This window comes from Palaemon carinicauda, chromosome 20 (genome assembly GCF_036898095.1).
Source record: "Palaemon carinicauda isolate YSFRI2023 chromosome 20, ASM3689809v2, whole genome shotgun sequence".
Classification (NCBI taxonomy): Eukaryota; Metazoa; Arthropoda; class Malacostraca; order Decapoda; family Palaemonidae; genus Palaemon; species Palaemon carinicauda.
The window spans coordinates 19675330-19694677 of record NC_090744.1 but is presented as its reverse complement, the minus strand read 5'-3'; the positions used below and the strand labels follow the sequence as shown (position 1 = coordinate 19694677).

The 19348-nt window shown below is 39.2% G+C and overlaps 1 protein-coding gene across 11 annotated transcripts in view; it reads right to left on the bottom strand.

Moving 5' to 3' along the window:
• The window catches only part of LOC137660183 (cyclin-D-binding Myb-like transcription factor 1), a 101180-nt gene that overhangs the window by 33708 nt on the left and 48124 nt on the right, over nt 1-19348 (bottom strand). For 10 of the 11 annotated variants that reach the window (XM_068394886.1, XM_068394887.1, XM_068394882.1 and 7 more), the window contains exons 4-8: nt 16008-16578; nt 11711-11828; nt 9677-9757; nt 6640-6750; nt 5899-6173 (exon numbers count right to left, since the gene is read on the bottom strand). In XM_068394886.1, coding sequence (XP_068250987.1) covers nt 5899-6173; nt 6640-6750; nt 9677-9757; nt 11711-11828; nt 16008-16578 — 1156 coding nt within the window. The remainder of the gene's footprint in view (nt 1-5898; nt 6174-6639; nt 6751-9676; nt 9758-11710; nt 11829-16007; nt 16579-19348) is intronic. The other variant, XM_068394889.1, reaches the window with a different exon arrangement.

The window sequence follows — 19348 nt, the reverse complement described above, 5'->3', positions numbered from 1 at the left end:
CTACTAGCCATCGAAGTACCTCGGTGAACCATTCTCTCGCGGGCCAGAGGGAAGCAACTAGCGTCAACCTTGTCCCTTCGTGAGAGGCGAACTTCTGCAGTACCTTGTTGACAATCTTGAACGGAGGGAATGCATATAGATCTAGATGTGACCAATTTAGTAAAAAGGCATCTATATGAACTGCTGCTGGGTCCGGGATTGGTGAGCAAAATATTGGGAGCCTCTTGGTCATCGAGGTTGCGAAGAGATCTATGGTTGGCTGGCCCCAGGTGGCCCAAAGTCTCTTGCATACATCCTTGTGGAGGGTCCATTCTGTTGGAATTATTTGTCCCTTCCGACTGAGACAATCTGCCATGACATTCAAGTTGCCTTGGATGAACCTCGTTACTAGTGATATGTCTAGACCTTTTGACCAGGTGAGGAGGTCCCTTGTGATCTCGTACAACGTCAGAGAGTAGGTCCCTCCTTGCTTGGAGATGTACGCCAAAGCCGTGGTGTTGTCCGAGTTCACCTCCACCACTTTGCCTTGAAGGAGAGACCTGAAGCTTTTCCAGGTCAGACGTACTGCCAGAAGCTCCTTGCAGTTGAAATGCATTGTCCTTAGACTCGAGTTCCATAATCCCGAGCATTCCCGACCGTCTAATGTCGCACCCCAGCCTACGTCCGATGCGTCCGAGAAGAGAACGTGGTTGGGAGTCTGAACAGTTAGGGGAAGACCCTCTCTAAGGTTGATATAGTCCTTTCACCAAGTCAGACAAGACTTTATCTTTCCGGAAACCGGGATCGAGACCGCTTCTAGCGTCTTGTCCTTTTCCAGTGAAAAGCTAGATGGTATAGAAGAGGACGGAGGTGTAGTCTTCCTAGTGACACAAATTGATCCACGGATGACAGTGTCCCTACCAGACTCATCCACAGTCTGACTGAGCAGCGTTCCTTCTTCAGCATCTTCTGGATGGATAGCAGGGCTGGGGGCTGATCGTCTTGTTCAGCAACGTCCTCATCAGAGGGTTCCTCATCCGAAACTGATGAGGAAACGGCAACGGAGTGGGCAACGTCTGACTCGCTGAATCCGGTCGCACTGGTGGATGCGTGACGGAGCCGGACGCAATATCATGGAACTGCTGCACAGTCTGTGAACTGTCAACAACCATGGGTGCGCGAGGAAGTACAGCGTCAATCCGAAACTGTCTAGACCGTCTGGGTTGTGCAGTCAACACCCTACCGGGTTGCTGAGGTTGACGCACTGCGTCACAACAAGTCACCTCTGCTGGTTGTTGAACGTCCTGAACGTCAACAACCACCTCCGAGCGTCGCTTAACGTCAACGTGCGACTGGCAACCCACACTGGGTCGCATCGGTGGAGGAACCACCTCAACTGGCAGACGCGAGTAGGTTACCTCAGCGTCAACAGGGCGCACAACCGACCGGTTGGAAGGTTGTTGGCCAGAAGGAGGAACCACCTCAACTGGCAGACGCGAGTAGGTTACCTCAGCGTCAACAGGGCGCACAACCGACCGGTTGGAAGGTTGTTGGCCAGAAGGTTCTTCTCCGCATTTAAGTCCTCTATCAAGGACGCAAGCTTGGACTGCATGGCTTGCAGCAAAGCCCATTTAGGGTCTACGGGAGCAGGTGTGGCAACAGACGGGGTTAGCGACTGAGGCGGAACCGTTTACCATCCCTGAAAGCCTTGTTATGTGTGACATAATAGTACAGCAAAACTTCAAAGGCTTGACAAAAGCTGAGAAGTTGACCTGTAAACAACTTGGAGCGTCTCCTGGCTAGGCGCCAGGGCGAGTCTACCAGAATTGAGAAGTCTATCTGGGTAGTGGCATGAACTCCCAAGCCGAGAGCTTCTCTCGTGTCATATCAGACTCTCGCTCTATAAGCCAGTTTAAAAGAAGGGAAATCAAAGGCTGTATCCCTAAAAAACTCCTCCTGGTGCAAAACCCAGTCGCCTAGCCAACGTAACGCTCTCTAGGAGAGCGAGAGAGCACTAGCTTAAGAACAACGGCTTCGAAGTAGCTAGGCCTAGTGTAAGTTCTGACGTTTAGGCGAACGAGGAGCAGCAGTTACAAGATCCGGACGAAGATCCTTAAAAAAAATCATCATGATTTAATTAAAGTCCATAGGAGGCTAAGCAGCTTAAGGCTCCTCTCCATCTGACAGAGTCCTCAAGGGAATATCAGTAGGAGGGAGAACAGCAACTTCCTCATCCACAGGAACCTTGTCCGATAAAAGCTAGGTTACCTCAGTGAGTTTCTCACTGGTGCATAAGTAGCAGACCAGAAGGCAACGTCATGTAACTGCTTGACAGTCTGTGAACTGTCAACAACTGAACTGTCAACCACAACAGGTGTGTGAGGACGTACAGTGTCCACTCGAGACTGCTTTGACTGTCTAGACTGAGCAGTCAAAACAACTCTAGAATGCGGAGGTTGACGCACCGCGTCAAAACAAAACAACTTAGACTGTTGTTGTACCTCGCGAACGTCAACGGAAGATTCCGTGCGTCGCTGAACGTCAACTTGCGGCTGGCAGGGTACACTGGAACGCATGGGTGGCGGGACTCTCTTGGAGTGCGGGAGAAGGTCGCCTCAGCGTCCACAGGACGCACAACCGTGGTTGGTTGTAGGCTAGAGGTTGGTGCAGCGTGAACTTTCTCCGCACGAAAGTCCTGCATCAATGACGTTAACTGAGACTGCATGGTCTGCAGCAAAGACCACTAGGGTCTACAGGAGCAGGTGCGGCAACAGACGGTGTGACTGCCTGATGCGGTACCGCTTTGCCTCTCTTAGGAGGTGAGCAGTCGTCGGAAGACTGCAGCGAGTCCGAACTGACCCAGTGGCTACAACTGGGCCGTTGGACTTGCGCGGAAAGGACCGACTTGCGCTTAATAAGCCGCGAGACCTTGGTCCATGGTTTCTTAAGAGAAACCTCTTCCGCAGACGAGGAATAAATGGGCTCTCTCGTCTTAGAGTGGGTGGGGCGATCTTGGGTAGATACGCCCGAAACCACAGAGGGAAAACGTCTGTTCGTTGATCAAGGCCTCTCAAACCCATAAGTCGTTCGACATTACTTCTCTCCTGGGCTTGGGAGCTTGCAAGAGGTCCCGGACTAGGTGAACGACAGGCACGAACAGACGAACCCTCGGACGCAACACTAACACTTTGCGCATATCACTTTATCGATTTTCTGTTTTGCACTTATTTCACTGAAATCGAAACTTTTACTGATTTCTACCTGAAACACGCAATTCTACCCTTCATTAAAAGGTAGTAATTGCGAAATCAGTCGTATAATGCAAGCTCATTAATACCAGCAAAAAACAGAAAACATATTTTAAGATAAAAAAATCAGTGGCTGGGAAAGAGACTAAACACTAGTTCATATAACTACGTTTTCAATCTCTCACCGCACATAGCCTGGGGACGAGAATAAAAAACTAAAAACGTTTTATCCTTCCTCCCCGTACAGCGACTAGGGACGAGAGCAACTCGAGAAAAACGTTACCCACTTGAACGGAACGTTTTCTCTCCTCTCTCTCCCTCCGTCTCTATCTCTCTCTCTCTTTCTCTCTTGATTTCGCACCTAAGAGAAGAGCCCAATTATATATCGTCAAAAAAACATGTTATTTGACTAAAGGAAAAAACTGACAGGTTTTCCAAATAAAAAGTTCCTTTAATTTAGAATTTAAAACATTTAAGCTAAGAAAGAACAAAACGTCAGAATCGATTTACTCTTACTGCAAAGTGATACACTCTCTCTCTATCGTAACGATAGAGCGCATGTAGAACGTCCTGAACGTCAACAACTGCGTAGTCTAAAAAAAACTAAACGTTAGTTCATCTTTGAAAACAGTACGAAGACTATCAAAGAAATTCTTTCATAAAACATTAAATTTTAAAAAGTTTTAAATTCTTTAAAGGCTAAATACGATATAACGGGCTCAACGTTGATTAACTTCGGTTCCAAGTAAGGACCGCCTACTATCAGGAAAGGTCGCATATAAACAAAACATAAAAATTTATTTTTATATGTTTATAATAAATGGAAAGTTAATCGAAGAGGCCTAATAAAGGCGGAGAGATATAAAATATATAGATCTATAACGTGTTAAGCAAAATTACTAAAAACCTAAACACACTTCCGTCTAAGGGAAGGGTCGGCCATTTAAAAGTGAAAGAGAGTCCATACTCTCCTTGTCACCATAATTAAATCTATCCAAAACGAGTTCAAGTTTTGAGATGAAGATAAAACACCTGCATAGCGAAAGCTCAAAACTAGAAATGTGTACTTCACCAAAATATGTGAAAACCAATCCAGTAAGCAATAGCGAATTTAGTAGGTCTTGCCAGTGGCACGACAGAGAGAAAATTGGTTCTGTGTTTACATTGAGTACTGAGTACCTGCTCGACAGATGGCGCTGTTGATGTACACCCCCTACCTGCATAGCGATCGCTGGCGTATTTTGAACGTAGAGTTTTTCTGTCGGGCAGCAGAGCTGCAGCTTATATAATCACCGGCTAAGTTTAATATTGAAAAATTTAGAAAGGATCAACAATGATGCATTCAGTTGAAAATGCAACTTCCATTATCATCAGTGCCTGTGCTTCAAGTTATCATATTCTGGCTTTTTTTTCCGAGTCAGTAACGCTATTCCCCAGTGGCCAGACATTACAGGTATTTTTATCTTTTTTAATGTCAAACTGTGGAACATTTTCCTAGTATGTTATGGGTACTTATGCTCAGAAGTTTACTAAAGCATACTGATACTCAGAAGTTTGGTAAAGGGTATTTGTACTCAGAAGTTTAGTAAAGGGTATTTGTACTCAGAAGTTTCATAAAGGGTACTTTTATAGTACTCAAAAGTTTAGTAAAGGGTACTTTTACTCTAAAGTTTAATAAAGGGTATTTGTACTCAGTTTAGTAAAGGGTACTTGTACTCAGAAGTTTAGTAAAGGGTGCTTTTACTCAGAAGTTTATTTAGTAAAGGGTACTTGTACTCAGAAGTTTAGTAAAGAGTGCTTATACTCAGAAGTTTATTTAGTAAAGGGTACTTGCACTCAGAAGTTTAGTAAAGAGTGCTTATACTCAGAAGTTTATTTAGTAAAGGGTACTTGTACTCAGAAGTTTAGGAAAGGGTACTTATATTGTTAGTTTCAAGAGGCTGCAAGGAAGGCCACGAGTACTTTACGGTACTGTACTGAACTTTGCTCCTTTACCCTACTTCTTCAGATATTTCTCACTATGTGCGTTCTTTATTTCAATATCTATCAATCTGTTAATTTAAACTCTTGTTTTTACTTCTATTTTTGGGGATTTCACTCTTCTCATTTTTTCATTTCAAGCAGATAAGTTTTTTCGTTTTTTTTTCAATTGAAAGTATAAACAAAAGAAATATTAATAAATTGTAGACCTGACATATGAACATTTTCATTTGTTGAAGCATCCATGACATTATGACAGTTTTGACTAGGTTGTCATTAGTACATACACTATATGTAATACTTATTATAATGATAATAACCCGTAGTAATAATAATATCATAAGCATAATCATCTCATCTATTTTCCTTGGGAAAATAACAGTATTAATGTATTATTATTATTATTATTATTACCATCCAAGCTACAACCCTAGTTGGAGAAGCAAGATGCTATAAGCCCAGGGGCTCCAATAGGGAAAAATAGCCCAGTGAGGAAAGGAAATAAGGAAATAAGGAAATAAATAAATGAAGTGAATAAATTAACAATAAATCATTCTAAAAAAGTAACAACGTCAAAACAGACATGTCATATACTGTATAAACTATTAACGTCAAAAACAGATACGCCATATATAAACTATTAATGTATCCATTTATTACTTAAGCTAAAACGAATCATAATAGTAAATACCGAATCACTCTTCTGTAGATCGAAAATAGAGGCCTATTCAACCCCTTAGCAATGATCCTGTAGAACCCACTTCGTTCTTCTTTTGACATCTTGAAAATAACCGAGCCGGGATCAGAGAGATTCCGATCGTTGCAGTATTCCATGATATTCTTTTGCAGAAGTTCTGTCTCTTCTTTCGACCACATTCCCTGGCGCCAGGCGTGACCGCGCCATCTGAACATCTCTTTGTCTTCGCGAGAGGTGAACCAATTTTGGTTGACGTTTGCATTTCCGTTCTGAAAGACACAGGAAGATGCGTCTCTTCAGGGGAAGTAAACCTTCATATACCGAAATTGCGAAAGCTACGTTGAAATGTACGTAATGCCAGTTTGGCTGCTTCAAGTTTTAAATGTAATTAAGGGTTTAGTGTATTATATATAATTAGTACATACTTAAAATATTATCATGATGCTTTTATGGATTTATTTTCAGCATTTTTTTTGCAATCTAAATACCAATGAAAATTAATATAAAAAAATCAATGAAAATTAATATAAAAAAATCAATTGACGTAATTTAAATAAATATCAAAATTTTCTATGTTGAAAATGAACATCTAAAAACTCTACATTTATGAATGAACTATCAAAATACATCCTCTATTTAATCTAGAAATATGACAACGGGTGAATTTTACAATCAATTATTCAAATTCTTAAAACAAAAGAGTCAACTTTTAAAAACATATCCATGAAAACAGACCTGAATTTCATAAAGATAGCCTCCTTCTTCAACAAACTTTAATAAGCCACTAGATTTTAAGAAAGCCTCCTCCCCAAGCAGCCTGCTTAGAAGATAATTGCCTCCTTCATTCTGGTATACGGAGAAAAAAGCACGTTCTTTTATGGCGACGTGTGCTTCAAACACATAAAAAAGAACTGAAATCATTTTTGTAAAATAACTAGAACCAGACATTTATCAAGGCTTATTAATTAATGAAGAACAGCAATTTACCTTCTTGGCTAATTATTCTAAGGAAGAGATGATTTGATCTTTATCCAAATTTTCTCAGTCCCACCAACAACATTAAAAAACAAGCCAAGCTAAAGTACTTTTCTTTCAATATTAGCATAATGTTCATAATACAGTACGAGCCGTCGCTGAAATTAAATAACTCTATTTTTCAGGATTCAGCCCTTTAACCGATAACTAGGGTAAACAGACTAGTAACCAGCTTAGCATATACTCGGTAAACTTTACTAGTATCCAGATGGTTAGCAAATAGTAGTAATATGCAAAAAAGTTTAGATATTGCTATGAATATGTTCATGCTATTCTATAAATACATTCATACATAGATGAAGCAGATATATTCTTTTCAATACTCTATAGGACTATTTAACAAGCATTCAAATAACCTAGTTCTTTAGCTTTTTTTTATCCTTGCCATACTGTCTATTCCACTATATTCAAATCTCCTTTATTTCTTTTCTTATAGAATGTCATTTTACTTTTTACCTTTGTCATCATTATATTCTTTAAACCATTCTTAAATGTCAATTCCATTCCACTTCTCTTATTTGTAATTTTAGTGGCTGTCTGAAAAGCCTGATACAATTCAATCACAAAGCTGAATTGCACTATCATTTTCATTTACTATTCACAATTTTCTTCTTTTCATCTTCATTTTATCATCCTACAGTTGTGTTTTACCCTTTGATGTATGTACTCAACTCATCCTTTTTCTTATCTAGGCCGAGACATAAAATTCTAGTAAAACTCATGACGTCTCATTTGAATTTTTTTTTGTACTTAAAGAGCTACAGTACTTATTTCCCCATCCACTCAAGCATTACAGCACAACATCTTCGTAAGGAATAGACGCCAGGAAAGCACGTCTTGCCACTGTGACCTACGTGAACTGAGCAGTGCATCGGGAGGCAGTGACGAAAATGGCGATGAAAGACGGGTTGAGGATAATGTAGCGTTAATATCTTTGTAAAGGATTAACACACCTGTGTTTAAGTGATATTATTTTGATGATGTTACTATTCTTAAAATAGTTATTTTTCCTTATTTCCTTTCCTCACTGGGCTATTTTCCCTGTTGGGGCCCCTAGGCTTATAGCATCCTGCTTTTCCAACTAGGGTTGTAGCTTAGCATTTAATAATAATAATAATAATAAAAGAAATGTATGTATGCAAATCTAAAGCCAGTGGGATAAATGCAGTCCTTAAATATAAGTACTTAATGGCACGAGCAATATATGCTCTATGTATATATAAGTATTAAACTATCAAAGGGTTAAGCAACAGATACTGCCTGATTCATACTACGGCTGTTGAATCATGAATGAAACCCCAATGCAGAATACTTCCTACATATCAGCCATTTCTAATACCTACAAAAAGGGCTCATCAGTGGCACATTAGACCCTACCAAACATACAGTGGACTACATACTGTCTATCCTCCCTACCTTTTACCTTTGTCAAACAATCTAGAAAATGGCGACTATTGCTAGTCATTCGTCATTAAATCTTTGCCAAGATCAAATTATACCAAGGTGCTTAGATCAATCATTTCAATTACATACTTTTTTACTGTGCATATTCGTCCACATTTCTCACCATTTCGGCTTTAACATGTAACATGTAATAGGCAAATTCTTCTTAGTTTATAATTTCAACAGCCTGAACTAATTTTCTTCCATCCACATCCAACATTCCCATTTCTCTTCATTAATTATTATCAATATTATTACTAGCTAAGCAACAACCCTAGTTGGAAAATCAGGATGCTATAACCCCAAAGGGTCCAACAGGGAAAAGTAGCCCAGTGAAAAAAGGAAATAAATATATCCTAATATGATTTCCCTGAAATTTAAAAAAAAGTAAATACATTTCCGAGTTAGAAAATGGTTGCTTACACAAATATCTATACAAAACGAGCTTTTAATAAAAAAAAAAAAGAAATTGTTTCATTAAAAATTCTGTTTAAAACATGAAATTCGATATTTTCCTAGCAAAAAATTCAATAATCCGAGTTTCCAAAATTCTACCTAGAGCTCGTGAGTCACGTTCCTTAACACTAACCATCATGAACACACACTAAATAGCTTCCCAACCAATTCTATCATAAGCTTTAGCAGTCCACTTGAGCCATGTGCACATCATTCTTTCCTCGTTCTTCCTAACGTTCGAGCTTGTCACGTAACCATTTTACAACAAACACCACTCTTCTCCCATCAATCCCTCTTTCGTCACCATGCTTACTCAATCTAACTTTAATCCACATACCTTCCCTTGTTAAACAATACAGAAATTAATTTGCAATCTCAGAAACTTGAGATGTCTTTCTGGTTCTCTACATATGAAAAATATCAAGCGCAAACGAGTCAATGACTATATGTTAAGTGAAAGAGTAAATTAAAATTCCAAAGACTAGGTTGTCTGGATCTACTGACCTGCTGGTAATTTAAAAAAATAGTTTCTATGATTAAATATAATTCAAAGAAATGTTACCAAACACTAATGAAAACACCTTTAGTTGAAGGAGTTAAAAACAACAGGAACAAATAATTAATTATGGTTATTAAAATAACCACAGGACATCAATAAACCTTCAAGAGGTACCTGCACCAATTACTCAAATGTTCCTTTGCAAGTACCATGATCATGTAAAGTAAATCTGGGAGGAAAATGACAACGCCTTAAAGTCGTTAGTTAGTGAGTAATTAGTGAATTAGCCTTGGAGGTCTTCACGGGTCATTAAAATGATGCCACAGAAGGTGAACTCACCTCCCCTTGAGTCTTATCTGACTGAAACTCTAAAGATTCTTCGTCTGCGACGATAAGTTCCTCCGATTTACAAGAAGAAACCTGAAATGAAATCAAAGAAAATGCTTTACATTGATACAAGAAAAATTACGATATACATACATACATACATATACCAAGGCACTTCTCCCAATTTTGGGGGGTAACCGACATCAACAAATGAAACAAAACAAAAAAGGGGACCTCTACTCTCTACGTTCCCCCAGCCTAACAAGGGACTCAACCGAGTTCAGCTGGTACTGCTAGGGTGCCACAGCCCACCGTCCCCTGTTATCCACCACAGATGAAGCTTCATAATGCTGAATCCCCTACTGCTGCTACCTCCGCGGTCATCTAAGGCATCGGAGGCAGCAGAAATACTTCTTACCAACATCGATTTTTGAGATAGACAGGTGCTGTTTTGGCGTGATCTCAGAAATTATTCTTTTGCTTTGGTATGTGATCTCAATATTTTCAATAGGTAAAAAATAAAAAGAATAGAAAATCTAATGGTTCTTGCTTCGCCGTGAAGTGGAGTGAGTTTGCTGCTATCAGGTGAGATCCCATACCAAAGCAAAAGCGCGACTTTGAGATCGCTTACTAAAACAGCACAGATAGACCCTCTCAGGTCACTAAAATTGATTGGATTGTCTTTATTCAGGAATATTGTAAATAATCAAAATCTTACAAGTTTTCAGAAAATTCAAAAAATTAAAATAAATTTATGGTGAGAGTATTATCTAATCACACTTCTAACCAGGCACTTCAGCCATTTTTCCCCCGGATTATTTTTAAGCCAAAAAAATTGGAGCAAACTTTTGACTATAATATTCTTTAATGTTTTAGTTCCCCTATTTGTCTATTATCATAAACTGGCAGTTCTAAAAGAGGGTATACACTTGATATGTCTCTGTGTAATTCAACATCATGTATTCTGGGCAAATGTTGCAATTTTCTGTTAAAATATATAAAAATACACAAACGCCTCAAATATCACACAAAGGTAATAGTTAGAAAGAAAAAGAAATTGTATAATTCATGTTACTCAAGAAATATAATTCGGAATTAAATTCAGATGAAATCACTCAAGATTCCTTTCCCCACGAACATCCACTCAAAAGCAAATAGGATTACTGAACATAGCAATCCTTATAGCGGTATTAAGAAGATGGACAAATCAAAAGAAGCTACATGCCAAATGCAACAGAAGTTGCTTGCAATCCTGGATGCATGTTGAGTAAGAAAACAGGTTGTCCGATACAAACAATTTTTATGAGCATACTGTTAAAAGTTAAAGTTAAAGTTGTGGGTTTTAGGTCTCCACAGAGACGATTTACATCGTCCTCCTCGGGCGACCATTAGCCAGCAGGGACTATCACTAGTCCCCTCTAACCTCCCCCCCAGGCGCCACCCTGGGAGTACCCCCCGGTAGAAAGTCTCACGGTATTCGCGTCCCTGGCGGGAACCGAACTCGGGACCTCTATAATAGAGATCCGCGACGCTACCAACCTTGCTATCAGTGGTATGTTTGTCCATATTATGCACAAACATACCACTGCATTATGCTGAAGCCTTTTCTCCCCCCTACAGTGCCTCAGAGCTAAGTTTTATACTGAAAGAAGCTGGAACTGGGTGGTAAAGGTTACCACGCAAATCTCTCATGCTGCCTACCCAAATCAAAACATTCTTCCCTTGATAAAAGTGGATAGGCAACTAACGCATAATAAACTTGAGCATGTGGCTCTCCATATGACAATGGTTTAGAAGTACAAGTAAAACTTTCTGAAGTTTTTTTTCAGACAGTAACAATAACACTGTAATACTGTACAATGAAAAGAAAACGAAAAATACTTGCTGTTGTGTAGTATTTTCAAGGGAATTTTGGGATGAATGGTACAAATACAAATACCACATATAAGATAGAATGAGTGTCTCAAAAGGTACGAGGTCTTCCATAGGATAAACTCTTTGCACACTTATGAGTAGGAAATCATCATCTAAAATCTAAGATCTTACCTCTTCAACTTCTAGTTCACTTAAGGCATCTGTGTTGAGGAACATTGGGTCTAATTCCAGCACTCCTAAGTTATTGACTCTCATCATTACAGTCTGGCAGTTTTGGGCACTTGAGGCACTACAAATAAGAAAAAAACAAAGTATAAATTAATGTTAAAAAACTATCTTTGGACAGTAAATACCAGTTCCAAACTAAATGCCAACCCCTTCACCAGAGAAAATAAGTATTTTCATTACTACCGAGTAAGTAGTAGTTTGCTCAGATTACCAAGCTAAACTTCTTAACTAAAATATGACTGGCCAAAGGATTTGTTTTCAACTAATATATTAAGATTTCATTATTTAATTACAACTCCTGAAAAGTTTAATGACTGCATACACTGAGTATGTGGAAGCCTCGATTCTTTATGAGATTTGCTCCTGACTTACAGTGCTGGACTGGAGAGAGAGAGAGAGAGAGAGAGAGAGAGAGAGAGAGAGAGAGAGAGAGAGAGAGAGAGAGAGAGAGAGAGAGAGAGAGATGTTTACTGTCTTTAGATTATAGTATATTCTATAAAAGTTTTTCTAGCTCCTAAAATAAGAAAATTAGGAAACTATATACATCTTAGGTAATTTCCCAAATATCTTACTTGCACACATGAAAACGATACTTTGAAAGAAGCTCTTTAATCATACAATACATATTTGCCCACCAAAAATTCTGTTCCTGAAAAGTTTTAAAGGTGAAATGCATCCATTTCATTTTACTTGTGGCATCTAATGGTTCATATATTTACCTCAATCCATAAAATGTATTATAATTCTTACTAGGTTTTATCATTATTATCGTATTTTACCTGTTTGGATAATGTTTGAAATGTATATTAATGTTTGTTACTTAAAATTTATTAAAAATAAAAAGAGGCTACAGTATTCATCAAATGATGTTGATAATGATAAATAATAGTAATGATAATTGTAAAATACCAATACTGTAACAATGATATTGAATGAAAAATACTGTAAATGATAATAATGATGGCAATATTAATAATAGAAATTACCAGAATCAAACAGGTTAACTGCAGTAACATCTATCTACTAAGGCACTTCCCCCAATTTTGCGGGGTAGCAGACATAAAAAAAAAGAACCAAAGGGGACTTTTTTCCTCTTGACTCCCGAGGTATCAGAATGGTATAAACCATATAAAGGAAACCTATATAAGGAACCTGTATCTTTCCCTCCTACTACTACAATTTGAAGAGAATATACTGTATAGTACTGTGAATCAACTACCCCTATTAGAGTAATTACAAGAAAACTTATATATACAAATACAGTGATACCTCGGTAGTCGAACGACTCTATACTCGAACAATTCGGAGTTCGACCAAAATTTTCGAGAAATTTTTGCTGCGGTGCTCGACCAAAAATTCGGTACTCGACCAGCCGAACACGTGACGACCGCATGGGCTTTGTGATGATCGCGCCATCTCGGCCACTCTCGCTTGTTCGGGAAGCATCAGTTCTCTCGAGAGCGTCACTCAGACAACGCGCGATCAGCATTCGTTGTGATTTAGTGATTTTCAGTGCTTTTAATTGCTTTTTTAGCTTTCATAATGAGTCCCAAGAAAGTAATGAGTGTTAAGGGGAAGGAGAAGAGGAAAACAGTGCGAACAACGATCGAGTTGAAGAAGGAAATTATAGCGAAATATGAGAATGGTGTACGAGTGTCCGATTTAGCGGTAGAATACGGAATGGCGAAGTCGACCATTTCTACGTTTTTAAAGCATAAAGAAATGATTAAGAAGGCGAATGTTGCAACGGGAGTTACGGCGGTAACTAAGCAAAGGCCACAAGTGATTGAGGAGATGGAAAAGTTGCTTTTAATATTTATTAAAGAAAAACAGTTGGCCGGGGAAAGTGTTAGTGAAGCGTTCATTTGTGAAAAAGCGTTGCATATCTATGAAGAATTAGTGAAGAAAAGTCCGAGTACCAGTGAAAGTGATTCATTTACATTTAAAGCGAGCAGGGGTTGGTTTGAAAAGTTTCGTAATAGAACAGGTATTCATCGTGTTACTAGGCATGGGGAGGCAGCTAGTTCGGATCAAATTGCAGCCGATAAATACGTGGGGGAATTCGATCGGTACATAAATGAACAAAATTTGATCGCACAACAAGTCTTTAATTGTGATGAGACTGGGTTATTTTGGAAGAAAATGCCAGCCAATACGTACATTACCAAGGACGAGACGAAGATGCCAGGTCACAAGCCAATGAAAGATAGGCTAACATTGTTGCTGTGTGCAAATGCAAGTGGCGATTGCAAGATCAAACCCTTGTTAGTGTACCACTCGGACAACCCCCGGGTGTTCAAACGAAATAATATTTGTAAAAGTGCACTACCAGTTATGTGGCGCTCGAACACTAAATCTTGGGTCACAAGACAATTCTTTACTGAGTGGATAAACGAAGTGTTTGCCCCCCAGGTTAAGGCTTACCTCATTGAAAAGAGCTTGCCAATGAAATGTCTTCTGGTTATGGACAATGCTCCTGCACATCCTCCAGGTCTCGAGGATGACTTGAAAGAAGAATACAGCTTTATCAAAATCAAATTCTTGCCCCCCAATACTACTCCCATACTCCAGCCCATGGACCAACAGGTCATTTCAAACTTCAAAAAACTCTATACCAAGGCCCTTTTCAGAAAGTGTTTTGAAGTGACCAGTGACACGAAGTTGACCCTAAAGGAATTCTGGAAGGAACACTTCAGCATCCTCAACTCTGTTAACATGATTGACCAAGCTTGGCGAGGTGTGACCTATAGGACATTGAACTCTGCCTGGCGTAAGCTGTGGCCATCATGTGTCACAGAGAGGGAGTTTGAAGGTTTCCAACCAGAGGCGGGTCCAAGCACTGCTACCCCTGTAATTTCTGATGACACTGATGTCGTTGAGGAAATTGTTGTCATGGGCAGGAGTTTGGGGCTTGAGGTCGACAAGGATGATATTGATGAGCTTGTAGAAAGCCATTCTACCGAGTTGACTGTGGAGGAATTGTTGCACCTGCAACAACAACAGCAGCAGGATCTGATTGTGGAGCAGGAATCTTCAGAAGAGGATGAGGTAAGGGAGGATGTTCCAAGTTCTCTCATCAATGAAATTTGTTCCAAGTGGGCAGATGTGCAGGCTTTTGCTGAAAAATACCACCCAGAAATTGCAGTAGCAAACCGGGCAGTGCATATGTTTAATGATAGTGTCATGTATCATTTTCGAAGAATACTGCAGAGGAGGAAGAAACAATTAACAATAGACCAGTTTTTCACAAAAGAAAAGAAAGCTGCTACATCAAAGCCTGTTTCTCCTCCAAAGAAGAGACAAAGAAGAGAAGAAACCCCTGAAATAGATCTGCCCACCCTTTCATTGGAGAGAGAAACAACTCCTGAAGGAGAACTACCCCGCCACATCATGGAAGGGGACTCTCCTTCCAAGCAGTAACCTCCCCCTTCCATCCTCTCCACATCCATCCCTGTATGCCATCGAACCGCTGCTCAAAGGTATGTTCACTACAGTACAGAAAATGGTTTAAAATTGTTTTATTTTAGTACAGTAAATGGTTTAAAATTGTTTTATAGGATTTTCTGACCAATTTCATACACATTTAGATAATTATTGTTGTTTAGGTACACGTTTTATTAATATTTTGGGCCTGTTCGAGTGCTTGGGAACGGAATAGAATATATACCATTATTTCTTATGGGGAAAAAAAATTCGGTACTCGAACAAATCGGAGGTCGAACACGGATCTCGAACGGATTATGGTCGAGTACCGAGGTATCACTGTAATGACCATAATATTAACAAGAGATCTAAAGTCTTTCTAATCTGCATCTATATTGGGTAGGACATGACCCCTTATAGAAACGGGACTGAGATGAGAAAATGATAACGACTAGAATTAACCCTTTAACCCCCAGGCTATTTGGAAATTTCCAACCCTTAACCCCCAGGGGGTTATTTTTTTCCCACCACATTTTGCAGTATATTTTTTTTAAAATTGCTCTAACAGCCTTAATTTTTGTCATAGAGAGGTCAGGTTGGTCTCATTCTCTTGGAAAATGCCTGAATTTTTTCAAAAAAATATCAAAAATATGAAAAAAAAAATTTTTATAGCATTTTTTTGCAAGGACGTAACGGTACGTCCATGGGGGTAAAGGGATGGCTTTTGTGAAACGTACCAGTACGTCCTTTGGGGGTAAAAGGGTTAAATGTTTACCCTCAAAATCTTACGAAGACAATAACTAGATTCTTTTATTACCTGTGAGCAGATCTTCCGGAAATTTCAGCTAGAAGTGGCAAGTGTTCCTCCGTCAAGCTGATGCAATGCGCATTTTCGTGAAAATCACTCAAACTGGAAGCTTTTGCAGCTGAAGAGTTATGTATGGGTTGAGACTTCGTTTTAACACGGGGTGATGCCACAATTATTTTACTGACGGTGTCTGCATTGTTTTGCAATCTAATATGAATAGGTTCTCCTGAACTTCCTTGCTTGGATGTAGGAGACACAATGTCTGGCACAGTTTTGGCTATTTGGATACTTGTTGGGGAAGAAGAGAGCTCTATGGAACCTTCTTGCTTACACCTAACGGGTATCAAAGCCGACACAGATTTGGCTAACTGAATTCCTGCCGAGGCAGAAGGCTTAGTATTGATAACTGTGATGACCGCTGAACCTTTGTTCTGTTTTCTCTGATAAGGTAATGAAGCAGAGGAAATTCTGACAGAATTCGACATATCGATTACTTTCACCGCCATATTCCTTTTCTCGGAAGAATTTCTACAGGTCAAATTCATATCGGAAGAATTCTGCGTGGCAGGATCTTCTGAAACTGAAACAGAATCACAAGAAATATAAACTTACTAGTCATCTATCCACTATTACTGTCATCAAAATTGAAATTACAATCACACTGGTAAAGAAAACTTATTATCAAATACATACATACAAACAACTAAGGTAATACCATAGAGCACAAAATCTCTTAACAGTACTGTACTACAATGTACGTATACAACTTTCACTTTGAATGGAAAAATGTCAAAATCTTAACAAGATCACCAATGTTCCCAATTATACACAATCTAGAATTTGTTAAATCATTCATAACTAATGGTTTAGCTTTTGTTTATATTAACCCTTTTACTCCCAAGCTATTTGGAACTTTCCAACCTTAACCCCCAGGCGTTTTCTTTTTCCAGCACATTTTGCAATATATATCTTTTTGGATTGCTTTAACAGCCTTAATTTTCATCATAGAGAGGTCAGGTTGGTCTCATTCTTTTGGAAAATGCCTGAAGTTTCTCAAAAAGTTATCAAAAATATGCAAAAAAATGTAATTAGCCGTTTTTTGCAAGGACGTACTGGTACGTCCATGGGGGGAAAGGGATGAGTTTTGTGAAACGTACCAGTACGTCCATTGGGGGTAAAAGGGTTAAAGAGACCTCTATTTCTATTATCAGAGCACTGTTATTGCACAGCCACCTTGTGCAAAAAAGGAAAAATTTCTAGAGACTAAACTGCATATTTCTAAAGCCATGCTATGCTTCCCCAATCGATCATTTTGTCTTCTATATTTGACTTTTAACGAATGAGGATGTTTCCAAGTCATTCTAATAAACAACATATTTATCGTACGGTACATTGTATTGTTTTCTAACTTACAATGACATGGAAGGTATTACTTGTAAATAAGGTTCATCTAGAACTCTTATATTTGCTTCATTATGAAGAACAAGTAGCGACTAAGTAAAACATTCACGATTGATGCATCATCCGTTATAAGCACAAAGAAAAAGATAATTACATCCCTTCCTGGAAATGTTTAATTGACTTCAGGGGTATGTTTTCAAATTAAAAATGTTATTTTTATAATAAAATAAATTTTTGAATATACTTACCCGGTGATTATAATAGCTGCAACTCTGTTGCTCGACAGAAAACTCTAAGGTAAAATTCGCCAGCGATCGCTACACAGGTTGCGGGTGTGCCCAACAGCGCCATCTGTCGTCCAGATACCCAGTACTCAATGTAAACAAAGAACTCAATTTTCTCCTCGTCCCACTGCGTCTCTATTGGGGAGGAAGGGAGGGTCCTTTAATTTATAATCACCGGGTAAGTATATTCAAAAATTTATTTTATTATAAAAATAACATTTTTCAATATTTAACTTAGCCGGTGATTATAATAGCTGATTCACACCCAGGGGGGTGGGTAGAGACCAGCAAAATATGTTTACATTATTATGAGCTAAGAATTTTTATTTCATTTTAGAAGTTATCAAAATAACAAAAACAAAATAAATAGGTACCTGGTAAGGAAGTCGACTTGAACAATTACTCTGCCTTTTTAAGTACGTCTTCCTTACGGAGCCTCGCGATCCTCTTAGGATGCTGATCGACCCCTAGGATCTGAAGTATCAAGGGTTGCAACCCATACAACAGGACCTCATCAAAACCCCTAATCTAGGCGCTTCTCAAGAAATGACTTTGACCACCCGCCAAATCAACCAGGATGCGAAAGGCTTCTTAGCCTTCCGGACAACCCAAAAACAACAATAAAAACATTTCAAGAGAAAGATTAAAAAGGTTATGGAATTAGGGAATTGTAGTGGTTGAGCCCTCACCCACTACTGCACTCGCTGCTACGAATGGTCCCAGTGTGTAGCAGTTCTTGTAAAGAGACTGGACATCTTTCAAGTAAAATGACGCGAACACTGACTTGCTTCTCCAATAGGTTGCGTCCATTATACTTTGCAGAGATATATTTTGCTTAAAGGCCACGGAAGTTGTTACAGCTCTAACTTCGTGCGTCTTCACCTTAAGCAAAGTTCGGTCTTCCTCACTCAGATGTGAATGAGCTTCTCGTATTAACAATCTGATAAAGTCTGACCAAGCATTCTTTGACAAAGGCAAGGATGGTTTCTTAACTGAACACCATAAAGCTTCAGATTGGCCTTGTAAAGGTTTAGTACGCTTTAAATAGAACTTAAGAGCTCTAACAGGGCATAAGACTCTTTCTAGTTCATTGCCTACGATCTCCGATCAGCTGGGGATATCGAAAGATTTAGGCCAAGGCCGAGAAGGCAGCTCATTTTTGGCTAGAAAACCAAGTTGTAGCGAACAAGTGGCTTTTTCTGACGAAAATCCTATGTTCTTGCTGAAGGCATGAATCTCACTGACTCTTTTAGCCGAGGCTAAGCATACCAGGAAAAGTGTCTTAAGAGTGAGATCTTTCAGGGAGGCTGATTGTAACGGCTCCAACCTGTCTGATATGAAGAATCTTAGTACCACGTCTAAATTCCATCCAGGGGTAGCCAAACGACGCTCCTTGGTGGTCTCAAAAGACTTAAGGAGGTCTTGCAGATCTTTATGTTTGGAAAGATCTAAGCCTCTATGCCGGAAGACCGATGCCAACATGCTTCTGTAGCCCTTGATAGTGGGAGCTGAAAGGGATCGTCCTTTTCTCAGGTATAAGAGAAAAACAGCTATTTGAGCTACAGAGGTACTGGTCGAGGATACAGAAACTGACTTGCACCAGTCTCGGAAGACTTCCCACTTCGATTGGTAGACTCTAATGGAAGAAGCTCTCCTTGCTCTAGC